This window comes from Phoenix dactylifera, chromosome 16 (assembly GCF_051530095.1).
Source record: "Phoenix dactylifera cultivar Ajwa chromosome 16, Ajwa_hap1_PhDact_Kaust_v1.1, whole genome shotgun sequence".
Taxonomy (NCBI): domain Eukaryota; kingdom Viridiplantae; phylum Streptophyta; class Magnoliopsida; order Arecales; family Arecaceae; genus Phoenix; species Phoenix dactylifera.
Genome location: NC_143205.1, coordinates 17,817,890 through 17,831,501, shown reverse-complemented (window position 1 = coordinate 17,831,501; position 13,612 = coordinate 17,817,890). Strand labels below are relative to the sequence as shown.

At 37.1% G+C, this 13,612-nt stretch overlaps 1 protein-coding gene across 2 annotated transcripts; it reads left to right on the top strand.

Moving 5' to 3' along the window:
- The first annotated feature begins 2,182 nt into the window (after positions 1 to 2,182).
- LOC103701082 (O-fucosyltransferase 16) lies at positions 2,183 to 11,233 on the top strand. 2 transcript variants are annotated; one of them, XM_008783039.4, is made up of 10 exons: positions 2,183 to 2,555; positions 2,656 to 2,715; positions 2,835 to 2,925; positions 3,320 to 3,393; positions 6,061 to 6,149; positions 6,271 to 6,457; positions 8,469 to 8,650; positions 9,686 to 9,788; positions 9,877 to 10,208; positions 10,323 to 11,233. In XM_008783039.4, exons 1-10 carry the CDS (start codon positions 2,361 to 2,363, stop codon positions 10,777 to 10,779), a joined length of 1,770 nt encoding a protein of 589 aa, XP_008781261.2. In that variant the 5' UTR covers positions 2,183 to 2,360; the 3' UTR covers positions 10,780 to 11,233. The 2 variants fall into 2 exon arrangements, with proteins under 2 accessions (XP_008781261.2, XP_008781260.2); XM_008783038.4 differs by having other exon boundaries at positions 3,317 to 3,393.
- Positions 11,234 to 13,612: the final 2,379 nt, after the last annotated feature.

Genomic DNA, 13,612 nt, shown 5'->3' with positions numbered 1-13,612 from the left:
TTTGATGTTCTTCAGGGAATCATAACTCATGCATTAATTTAGGTTCTAATGTGGATATTAACAATCGTCTCTTTTTATTATTATTTTAATTCAAATAGAAATTAATCTCACTTTTAATATTTTTTTGGATTAACTGAATTGTCTAGTGAAGTTTGCGGCCTAAAACGGTAAGTAAGCCTCGTACTCCTTACTAGTTTTCAAACTTGTAAGTAAATCTTGCACTCCTTATTATCTTTTAAATGATCATGTCTTCCGTACATAAAATTGCCTATAGAAATAACATGCTTTTCTTAAAATTATGAATCAGCATACATGTTATGAAAATCGTGCTTTATTATAAAAAATAGTTCCATGAATGATTTGATGAAAATATCTTTGCTATGAAATATAAATCAGATGATGTCATTTAGTTTTTTTTTTATCTAGTTATATATTCTAAGAAAAAGATATAAATTTTTTAAAGACTCTTCGATAGTTATGCATGATCTTTTGAATTGAAAAAATCGACATCCGAAGCTAATATTCCTACGAATACTGGCTATGCCAATGAATATAAAGTTGGTATATGAATATGAATACATGTCGATTACAAACACTAGCCCTGTCGCGGGCATAAAATGATCATAGAATAAATATCTGTAAATAATGTTTTAAACTATGATATAGCTAGATAGTAGAAAAATAATTTATATATTTATTATATATATATATATATATATATATATATATATATATATATATATATATATATATATATATATATAGAGAGAGAGAGAGAGAGAGAGAGAGAGAGAGAGAGAGAGAGAGAGAGAGAGAGAGAGGGAACGTACCTGGCCCCATGCGGCAATGCCAGACCAAACTTCAGTAAGGTTCAGTTAGGCAAGGGGTGGTCCAAATCAGATTAAAAATAACTTCGGTAGGCGTACGATATTTTATTAATTCAGCTGTCTTGTAGGCCACGTTTCTCATCACTGAACCAGACCCACCGTCCAGTTTGAAAAATTTAGATCGCACCCGGACCAAGAGTATTTTGGCCGGCTTTTTCCCGTTACCGGCCCCACCTCCAACCTTTCAGCGCAAATAAAATACGGCCACTTGCTACGAGAATTTCACAACTCACGTGATATCATCCATTTTGGTGGGTTAAACCGTACATACGCCCAAATCTCTCGCTCCACCTACCGAAATAATTTTCGACCGGCTGTCGCCGTCGCATTGCGACGCACCAACGGAAAATTAGTCCACAATATTTTAGCAAGAGCATCGCTGCGATCTTTCATTCACTTAGGTATTTTAAAATTTTTCATTAAATACTATGCTAATTTTAGCACTCTAGACACATGATTATGAATAGCATTATGTTTATTCCACATCTTAAAAATATAGTCGGCAATAAAATGCAAGTGCCAACTGGATAAAACTTGATAAAATCAAAATAGGTAAGAATTACACAATTCTTATTTATATTGGGTAAAGTGCAACTGAGAAATTACAAATAGTTGAAGATCGAAGTCGATCAGATAAAATTTGGCCATGTGATGGAAAAATAGATCAAACAATTAAATCTTCGACGAGTATCCGATAGAAGACTGAGACAATTATATTGGTTCTAGATTCTCAAAAATAAAAGACTATATTGTATAATAAATAAAAGGAAATGGCTAATACAAGCCATGTCAAAATAAATTAAGATCGATAAGGTATGAATCGTTGGGACATAAATATAACTTTCAGTGGATAGTTATAATGTTTGTGAGTAATATCTTTTTAATTTTGGCTGGTTCATTGGCTTTCTTTTTCATCTTATTTTTTATAGAAATATAAGCAATTATATAAATTATACGTGTGTGTGATCCCATCCGATCATCGGCATAGGCACATTCCTAGTTTTGCTTGATTGACCTTTCCCATTTCTCTTTTTCAAAAAAACAAAATTTAGAATTGGCGTATATTTTTTAAAAATAGCCGTATAAAAATAAATTTCGCTACAGCTTGCCGACTTCATGTGATTCCAACCGGATAGAAATTTTTATTACCGACGTTACATGATAAATATAATCCCAAAATTCGCTCGTGCACTCCTCTTCTTTCTTTCCCTCCCATCTGAAAGAAGACCAAACAATGTGGGGCGTATTCAGTAAATACAGGAGTGTACATATACGATAATGCCAAAGCCCATCTCGTAAATAACCCCAGTCGTACTATCGGCTACTTTCCGGTCGCTCGAAAGGAAAGGGGTGACGTCCATGGATTCGCCGCTGTCGCCTTCCGCCTCTGCTCCGCCAGCGAGAGGCCGAGATTAGAGAGAGAGAGAAGAGAGAAGAAGAGAGAGGAAATTGGGGCCGACGCCGCCGTTGCCAATGGCTCCCCACCGGCGGCGCCACCACGATCGCTGCCCGATCCTGGCGGTGCCCGCCATCTCTTCCCTCGCCGCCTCCGCCCTCGTCCTCCTCCTCGTTCTCGCCCTCCTCTCCTTCTTCGCTCCGCCCCTTATGGACCCCCCGCCTCTATCTCACCGCCGCTCCCACCGCCATCGGAAGCCCTCCAATCTGACGGTGCCTTCTCCGCCCCTCACTCCTATACCTTCCTTCAATCGTTAATCCCTCCCTAGATTCCTCGTTTCCTAATTTTTATACCGATTTTTATGTAATATAGGTGGGGGATTCTGGTGATCTCCGAAGGAGCACGGCCTCTGTGGAAATTTTCCGCGTTCCGGTTTGTGTTTTTTCAAATTTTATTAATCATCCTATGGAATGCATCGGTTCGAATGGTTTTGATGTAGTTGAAAACAGTGGAAACATATCTTTTTTTTTGTTGCTTTTGTGGTTGTGTAGCGTGGTGGAGGGAGCGTCAAAGGTGATCTCTGGGTCTCGAAGCTATCGAAGCACTACCATGGATGCAGCAATGCGAGCAGTAAATTTCTAGGTGTGTATTGGATCCGTGTTCTGATTTATTGATCCACTAAAAAGTTGAATAGGGTGTCGAAGTTACTCAAAGTGTGACGCTTTTGAGGGAAAGAATTTGTTTTTCGTCGGAAATATTTGGTGTGTGTCTTATTATTATTATTATTTTTGGTCAAATGTGTCTTATTTTTTATATAACTCAAGGTTTCGTTCCAAATTTCAATAGAGGAATTGGGAAACGTGAGGACTTAATAAATAATTGAAGGAATATCACTTTTGCATTATTCATCAGCTCATTAATGTTTATCTCACAAATGGTTATTATAGATTTTAAATTGCTGCTAGTTGTTTTTTTTCGCTTTCTGCAAGTTGATTTTATTGCATAAAATGGACTTTCTCATCTCATTTTGTAGCAGCCAAAGCAATCACTGTTCCTGGTAGGTACTTGATGATCGCAACAAGCGGAGGCTTAAATCAACAAAGAACAGGAGTAAGATAGTTTCCTACTTTTCTATAGTTGTTTACTTGAGAAACTATCCAAGATCTTCGTTGGTTTTCTTCTTTGCTACATATTGAAACTCTGAGCTCAACTTGCAACTTATGAATAAAATAATCTGAGTTGATTTAGAGTTGGTCTTTGATCGGTCCGTTAGTCAAATATATTTTTTTGAATATAATACTCTTTATGAGTCATGTGTTTATCGAAAGAACAACTCAGTCAAATAGGAAAAAAACCTTCACAAAGAAAGACTGCTAAATAGGCATTTTTTCTGCAATTATGTGATATTAATTCTACATGTCACTTGCTGTTCTTCTTTAAGCTGAAGTCGAATTATAGGTGTTCTTGTATTTTAAAAGTTAAATCCACTTATATACCTAGTCTAGTTCATATGAGGTCATGGTTATGCATCAAATCATGATTCATCAAGGTCTGAGAAAGTGCTACAAGCGGCTATAAACCTGATATCAACACTCTACAAGTTGCTGCCAAATTCCTAGCTAAGGAAAATTTTGGTAAGAGACTATCATATGTCTATCTTATACAAGAATTCAGATGCACCATCTAAATATATTTATACTTAGGAACCATCTAAATGTAATATGCTTAGAAAGACTCTTGATGGGCACCATATTTGTAGTAAAAATGTGTTTGGTCTTGTTGGTTGATGCTTTCATGGTACTTTGACCGGGCATCATTGAATAAAAGGGCACTCATGTTCTTGATTAATATGAATGCAAACTTGATCTGACATTTTTAAATGTTATATGAGATTAAAAGAAGATAATATCTCAGTATATAATTGCATCATTCTCGATTCATCAGTACTTAGTCCCTTGTGCCTCCATTTCATATCCTTTTTGCTTTTTGTGACAATACACTTAGTAAATGGAGTAAGTTCTATTATGGAATGAAATGCCTTTCAAATTGGGGCAGTTTCCAATGTGCTTTGTGGCTCCAATTTTGTGTATACACAATAATATATAATTGGTGCCTACGGTCCATGTCACCATGGCATGATATTGGTCAGGAGTAAATATTGCATCCAATAAATTCTTCATGTTAGGAAGGGTTTGTGCTTTTTTTTGTTAGTGGGATTGCTAATTCTTCTTGTTATTTTTGGAGCTTATATCAATTTCCTTAGTGATAAATATGAGCACTAACCATCTTGTTATTTGGTCAGAGAATAGAATAGTTCTATTAGAATATCAGACCTATCACTTGCTGATGAATTTGAGGACTGGAATACCTATTTCTTTTCTTCTTTTTTTTTGATGTAAAATGGAGGGAGTGAGTAACTTCCCCCAAACTTTATTGAAAGAAAAGAAATATTTACAAGAAGGAGGCTGGTAATTACGCACGTAGAGAAGACAGCTTACCTAAAAGACAGTCGTGGGAAAGAGAGGTTTTGGCATTACAAAGACAGCTCCATAAGGAAAAAAGTACAATATTTTATGCAAAACAGAGGCAGGCAATGCTTTTCCTTTCAAGAAGATCCTTGAGTTTCTCTTGTGCCAGATGTTCCACATGAGTGCCATGAGCAATTGATCCCAACTTTTTCTTAAATGGACCTGAATTTTCCTTCTCCTCCATGTGGACCAAAGAGATGTTAAATTCAGGGGCAAACCACGGAGATTCCAGTATGATAAAAGAGGAGATTACAATGCTTGGGCAAACAGACAGCGAATGAAAAGGTGAGAAGCAGTCTTAGAGCGGGAACCACAAAAGGGGCATTGTTCTATCAGTGACATTGCTCGCCAAATGTGAAATGGATGGTAGAGTCTAGATCAAAAAATTTACTGGCTAGAAGTTAGTCTCCTTTGCAAGGTTGTTTCTTATCCCATCCTTATCCTGTACTCAGCCTGATTCTTCTAAAACTTTTATTCATGGTGGGAGAATGCTTAAACTCTTGATATTGACAACTAGTTTGATCCACCCATTGCTGTAGGTTCCTTTTTGACCTTTAACAACTAAGATCTTACCCTTATAGCAAAAGAAAACAGTGCTGGTGGAGTTGCTAGAAGTTTAGATGGATAAATTGTTCTGACATTTGCTAATCCTATTGCCATTTAAGGACTACTCATAGGGAACGCTTCTGATTGTGGAACAAGTTGCCAAATCTTTTCAGCATAATTCAATGTTTGTGAAAGATATTTTGATGTAATACGATTTATTCTTGATGGGCTGGGTTAATCATGTGCTGCAGGTGGAAGTTTCATGACAACATCATTCTGTCAGCCTTAGTCTTTTAAGAAATGTTATCATTCTTAAAGATGCTGTATAAACAGTTTTCATTAAACATTGTTGCTTACGAGCCATAGCATTTAATATATTAATAAATTATCATATAATATCTATATTTAGATAATACTAGGATGCTTTCCCTAAATTTGCTGCTTTTCTTAAATTGTTATTTTGCCGCAGAATCTAGGTAGTTCTGTTGCTTAGAGATGTATGATTGTGCAGATAATCTGTACATTAAGAGCTTATTTGCTGACTAGTTTTTCTGGTCTCGCTACTAATTGGACTGATCTAAATTACTAGTGGTAGGTTATGATGCAGTGGTTGATTCTCTTCCAATTTTTTATTTGTTTAATAATCTGGACCTTCCTATTAGATTGCTGATGGAGAACTTGTGATACCTATGGTTTGTTTCAGATAGTGGATTCTGTTGTTGCAGCTCGCATTTTGAATGCTACTCTAGTTGTTCCAAAGCTGGATGAAAGATCTTTTTGGAAAGATGCCAGGTCTGCTTCAAATACTGAATCTTTTAGGTTTTTCAATTAATGGAGTAATGGTGTTGGATATTGCAAGCTGAATTGCAAAATATATTGCGCACTGGTTTGTGATACTATGTATGATGCACAGCAATTTCGCCGAAATTTTTGATGTTGACTGGTTCATCTCATTCCTCTCAAATGATGTTAAAATTGTAAAAGAGCTTCCAAAAAAGGGAAGGAAGGTTGTTAGGGCTCCATATAATATGCGTGTTCCAAGGAAGTGTACTCCAAGATGTTACCAAAATCGAGTCTTGCCTGTTCTTCTCAAGAAACATGTAAGTACTGAAATTTCTTAAAGTTACAACTTTTATTTCTCACAGATGGTTTCCTCAAATTTCAGCTGATTGTATTTATTTAATTCAAACAAATTCTTTCGGTATAATTTTCTTTATGGAAAGAACTAATAATACTAGTTGAATACCTCTGCCTGTTGCTGAACTTAAATTCATTCAGCATTAACTGTAGCTATATTGTTCGAGTCTTTTTATATTTTGTGGACAAAAACGACTTTCAATGATTTGCTAAGATAATTAAAAGCCCATCATGTAATCATCTTTCCAGTAATTTGTAAATTTCAATTTAACTCGTGTGTATATCTTTTCTGTACTGACATGTCTTAGATTTATTTTACAACTCAACCAGGCTTCTACTTTATAGTGAAGTCTAAACTGCAGCTGACTATTGACTTTCTTTCAAAATATTTACTTATAACTATTCTTTCATAATTGTGTTATTAATTTTGTTAGGAGAAAGATTGTATGGTGATTATTAAAGGGATCTGGCAGCATAATGTGATACTATCATCTCTTTTGTCTCTCTCTATCTTTATCTGTATCTCTCTTTATGTATGTTGTTTGTTCATGTCATGGTTGAGAACATACAGTGAGAGGGGGTGGGGCAGGGGTGGAGGAGGTGAAACCTGGTATAACATTATCACATAACCATATATAGGCAGTTGATCATGTCAATCCCATTTTATGATCATCCACTCCTTTGATGTACCGTAGCAAGTTGCCATATATGTGTTGTTAGATCATAAATATTGTTGAATTATGATGTTTATTTTCTTAAATGACAGCACCCCAGTGGCTGTGTAGTGGTGCTGCAGATATTGTTGAAAATCTTCTATCGTGAATGGATTAGCAATATGGGGAGTGCTATGCCAAAGGATCATTTTGCCTATATAACAATAAAGTAATGATCAACCTTTCTTACTTTTTGGATGCATGTAATGCACCAGCTAAATGAACAACCTGTTGGCTCTTTCCATTCAGCATGATGAAGTCGGATGGTTTATTGGTCATTTTTCTACACTGTAAAGATTTCCATATGCCCTACACATAAAAAAGTTTAGGAACTACTTAAATACCATGGATCATACTTGTCCTTCAGCCCTAAAATTTTCAAGCACTTACGATATGTCACATCCTTCTCTCTGAGGCAAACAATAATATTCATCAGCATTAAGGTAAAAAGCTTGCTCAGTAGTCAAATGAGAATCATCATATATTTGCCTGTCATTTTCATGGAACATCTTGGCTTGTGAGGTTAATCCATGCGAACTGATTGATCTATATTGGTTTGGCTTCATGCCAAAGGTTATCAGGAAAGCACATTCAGCAGCACTAGCAATGTAGTACAGGGAATTGTTTCTAAAATTCTAATGATCTTGCATCACCAGTGATGGCTTTGTTTCTGCTTATGTCAGACGTATTGTTAATTATGATGGAGATGTTCTCATTAAGGATGCCCTAAAAGGGAACAGCAACTTCAGGGAAATCTTTACGTGTTCAATATGCTCTTCTTACTGTTATCTGTGGAGGAAACATACCCTGCTATACAGCTGTTTTTACCTGATAAAAATTTAATCATTACTAAAAGAAAACACAGTGTAGCTATCTAGTTCTGATAGAAGAGTCTGTGTGGCTATGCATTGCTTTGGAACTTTGGGGGAATACATGATACTCTTATCTCCTGTGACATGAAATATAGGGGCTTACTCTTCCTTTATTTGAAGAACTATTGTAGGATGTAGGATAATCACAATTTGCATTGAAATATTAAGGAAATATCTATTCATGATAGGTTTTATATTCCTGAGTGTTGTCAAGTAGTTTAAAGAGGGGCTGAAATTGCGACTTTATGGAGCCTTTGAGCTTGATTTAACAACTTCATTGTCATGTTGTTGTTTGCTTGGTGAAAGTTTAGGTTATGCTCAAACTTGTCCTTTGATTATTAAGTCTGCGATGTCTCCATGTGAAATCTATGATCTTCATGGTGCCGCAGGTTGTCCAGCTGTCGAAGTTTGATTATAGGCTTGCAAACAAGTTGGAGACAGATCTGCAAAGACTGAGATGTAGAGTTAACTATCATGCTTTAAGATTCACCAAATCAATTCAGAAAATGGGTGATATGTTGATACGTCGAATGAAGGCAAAAGGCAAGCATTTTATTGCCCTGCACCTGAGGTAAACTTTTAATTTGGTCATATTGTTGTCTTTGATGGTAGTTTATGCAGAGAAAACTTTTTCCTTGTGCATTGCTCTATGGTGAATGTCTCCACAACTTGGAAATACTTAATTGTTTTGGCTGAGTTTACTTTCAATCTGGCTTTGCACAAGTTCAACTGAACTTAATACCCTGATGCCAAATGGGCTAATTGATAATTGCCATGCGTTTTGGTGAACCAAGCTGACTTTTCAGACATGGCTGCATATTTTATTTTATTCTACAAGATGGTTTTACTTGCTCTTGAAATATACTTTCTCGCTTTTTTCTTTTCTTTCTTCATTTTTACCCCTTTTGCTTCATTATTTAGTTCATTAAGTTGAAACATTGTAACCCAAGGTCTGCAATCTTAATATTAGGTACCATACTAGTAGGTTATTGGTTCACTATGGTACAATATGCACCCTGCACCGAGATAGCTCTCGAGCCATTTTCTCACTTTTTAATCTTGGTACGCCTTGATACGTTTCTGTACACACCACAGTCCTTCAGTACGGGTCAGTACTGGGCATTCACTGACCTAAATATGATCTTCATACTAGTACCACCCTAGTATGGTATGCCCCGAACCAGGCATTTTGGGGCGGTATGACATATTATGCCATAATCAAATTATACCTATCTAATTCTTTCCCTCTCTTAGTGCGCTTAGTTCTAAAGATTATATGCTGAAAATTTCTATGAGATATTTAAGGTGGTATTGTTATTAAGGGATTGTTAATATATGTATGTGGCCATCCATTAATGTGATTGTCCTCATTATTAGTTAATGATGTTTTATTTTCACTGGACATCTAGGTTTGTTGATTATTATTTGCGGGGTTATCTGTTATTTTTGAAATGAATATAATTTAGGCGGACCTCTTGGGTTGATATTATTTTTCTATTAGAAATATGCTGTTGGGACTTGGAATTACCTTTATTCACATAGTTGCATGAAGCTAGTGATAGAATGTTGAAAGTCCTGCCACCCATTAAGATGATTATTCTTGCAGATTTGAACCTGATATGCTTGCTTTTTCTGGGTGCTATTATGGTGGAGGTGAAAGGGAAAGGAGAGAACTTGGTGCCATTCGCAAGCGGTGGAAAACTTTACATGTAAGTAAATCAATAATTTTTCTTCCTGAACATGTCCAAATTTGGCTGCATCTTGCATGGCTAAGATGTTCTGCTGAAAAATGGGCAGATAAGCAACCCAGACAAGGAACGAAGGCATGGAAAATGCCCGCTGTCTCCGGAAGAGGTAGGACTCATGCTGAGGGCATTGGGCTTTGGCAGTGATGTTCACATCTATGTGGCATCTGGTGAAATATATGGAGGGGAAGAAACCCTGGCACCCCTGAAAGCACTCTTTCCCCATTTTCATTCAAAAGAAACTTTAGCCAGCAAGGAGGAACTGGCACCATTCTCCTCATTTTCATCTCGCATGGCCGCTCTTGATTTTATCGTATGTGATGGAAGTGATGCTTTTGTAACCAACAACAATGGTAACATGGCTAGAATTTTGGCTGGCCGAAGGTAAACGTTACATTTTAATGTGATTTGGATGTACATAAACTCTGACACCTTTTTGAGAACATTGAACTCTTAACATCTTATCTTTCTTATTGCATTGATTTGCATGTTATTCAGGAGATACCTTGGGCACAAGAGGACAATACGCCCTAATGGTAAAAAACTGTACTCTCTCTTCCTACGCCGAGCAAACATGACTTGGGAAGAATTTGCGTCAAAGGTGCGCACTTTTCAAAAAGGATTTATGGGGGAGCCTAAGGAGATAAGACCAGGTAGAGGTGAATTTCATGAAAATCCCACAAGTTGTATATGTGAAAATGCTGAGGCTAAGGCAGCAGTTGACTCTGATTTCCATAGTCACAAGGTTGGCAGTCAAAGCAAAAATGGTAATGTAGGCGTGCATGTTGGTGAACCAACATATTATAATTATACTGATGAAGATCTGGATTGGAGTGACTTGGATTATGGAGAGGTTGCACCTCTAGGGAAAAATTCATTTAATGGCACAAATTTGGACTATGATCTCTTCATAAGACCTGAGGACTCTTTGTTGGAAGAGATTATTTCAGATTAGTGATGTTGCGCTGGAGAAGATTTTTTATACTTAAATCAATTCTTTCGTCACATTATTTTGTTCGGCAAATTGAAAGCTTCTCTAGAGAAACATTCTGATCAACTGCTGCTGCGCTGTTCTTTGTACATATGGCCTCGGCAACAGAACTGTACAGCATCTTTTCTTCTACCTAGGCTTGATGTTGGAGCACCAACACGAGAGAGCAGTTTGGCTATTGCAGAACTTGAGTCCATTTTCACTTGCTTTTGTATAACTTGAGCAGGGTATAAGGTTGTTTGGCAATTTCTTTTGGTTCATTTTGTAATCTTTCATTTTCCATTCATGGAAATTTGTTATAAGGTTGTGATGAGAATGCCCTCATTGGAAGCTGGACTAGAAGAGAACATAATTATCTCATGTACTCACCGGACAAATTTAGTCAATCAATGATGGCCTGTGCTGGATAATTTTTCCATAGCATTGTGGATGATCTCCAACCTGCCTGTTATTTCTGCATCTAATAACTTTTTTGATGCTTTGGTTCTAAGATTTACAGCCGCTCGTGCAGCTCTACTTCCTTGCATTGAAACAGGTTCTTTCTACTGTAGGCATGTCTCTGTGGTGATGCTTGGGTTCTTAGATTTACAGCTTGGTTGTGCAGCTTTACTTGCATTGAAACAGGCTGTTTTTAGCGTAGGCATGTCTCTGTGGTCTCTGAGTCTGCTTTCCTTTTCTATTTTTTTTGGAGCGCGAGTCTGCTTTCCTTGATAGGAATCGATTTTCCCAAGTTACGAGCCAATTCAAAATGTCTGATGATCTGAGATAGAGCACATCTTCTCTAACTTACGGATTACTTGAGAGACTAACGTTAGTATAGATACTATGAATCCTTTTCAAATTCCTGGTCAAAAACTATATTAGCCAACGTTCTACGGGGCTTATGCCTAGTTGGGGCTAAGCGCCTGTGCCAGAGAGAAGTTTAGAAATGCGACTCATGCAAGTTAAAAATAAATCTGGCGCTATCATTTTGCCCCGAATTGAAGACGATGTTGCCAAAGGTGATCAGGATGCCAGCCAAAACTATAATTCTTCCTAATAAAATTATGTTTCAATAGGACATTCGAGCTGGCTTTTTTCCTTGCAGACCTCTCACCACCTTTTGACCTTAAGAACATTGTAGGACGAGCCGCAACCGACTTAAAAAGTGACAAACAGGAAGATTGGTTCCAGTGTGACTCGCATTAAATTCAAGGAAGGGGACGCTATCATTGAGAATTAGCTATCCCGGCTTCAGGCCTAGCTGGAACTACAGTTAACCGAACCAATGGAATAAGATATTGATGTTTAGGAAATCAACAGCAAAAAAATAAGAAAATAAAAGCTAGCAAAGAAAAAGCGCAAGGTCCACGTTCTGCTTCTATCCTCAAAGGGCTCCTTATGGTAACATTCTGAAAGCTTTCAGATGGAGAGATGAGGGCACCGATGTGATTAATACAAAGTGCTGATTAATTTCATTAATCTTGAAGCGTTTAAAACGAATGTGACTGATTAGAATTGCAAAGCACTCGAAGTAAAACTAGGATGAATATGCCGGCGCGGCTTCGAATGATCCTGGATGCGGTGTGATGCAAAAACCTGGCTGAGTCACGTCATCGTACGGTAGAGAGGGTTCTTGGGTATCGAGGACTACTCCATTGCACATCCCGTTGGCAAAAGGCCTCTTTTTTTAAATAATAAAGAGGAGAGAAGGAAGAGGGGAAAAAGGGAACACAAAGGAGTAGGCCACCTGTAAACTGCGACACCTACATAGGGCTCGTTTGATTCGCCTAAAGTATTTTTCTTCTAGAAATATAATTTTTAGAAAACAAATTTCAAGAAAGAGGATGCCTAGGAAAGTACTTTTGGCATGTTTGGTTGATCATGGGAAAGTGACAAATTTCCAAAGGGCCTATGTTTGGTTGGCCATCCACTTTTCTGAAAAAGTTATGTATAATTCCTATTATGTCCTTAATAAAAATTAGATCTTTAATGCCTCTTTAATGCTGAAGGGCCTTTTTGAGAAAAAATAAAAATAAAGTGATTCCCGCCTCATGGGAAAGAAACTTTTCCATGTTTCTTATGGGAAAGACTTTTCCATGAAATATGTAAATCATATTTTCATGGGAATACAACTTTTCCATTTCTCTTCTTTGAAAATTCGAACTAAATAAGAGCTATCTCGTTACTTTTCCGTTGACCACACTTTTCCTCCTTTTTCCGTGAACCAAACGACCCCATAGATGCGGCGACCCGCATTATCCGCCTTTGTATGTTGTAAGACGTGCCTCCAAATTCATGTAGGTTAAATATTTTAAAATTGAAAGGGATATAGTGGGATCGGGCTTGCTTATAGTTTTCGAACACTGAAGTTACTAAGCAAGCATAGGAATTTCACCAATTGCCCATTGAATAATCGATCACGCTAGTATTGCCACAACCTAGTTATGGATATTTTGAGTGACAACCGTATGGTTACCCGATCAGGATATAGTTAACCACAACCTAGTTATGGTATGGAAAACAGACACCATTCATAACAGTAACAAAAAAAAAAAATCATATATAATAACTTTCAATATTTTTATCACTTGCTGAAAATAAATCATGAGCCCTAAGATCAACGTCATACAAATTTTGAGGTGCAGGATCGAAATTTTATGTACAAACGCACTGTGAGCTGCTGAGGTGGTCAGGTTGGTAACCTGGGGCGAGTATGCAAGTTGGTCATATTTCAGACCGCCGACTTTCTTATTCTTTTTTGAGGAAAACCGTTAACTTACTAATTAAATGTGGAGCCGCCACAACGTTCGGTGGA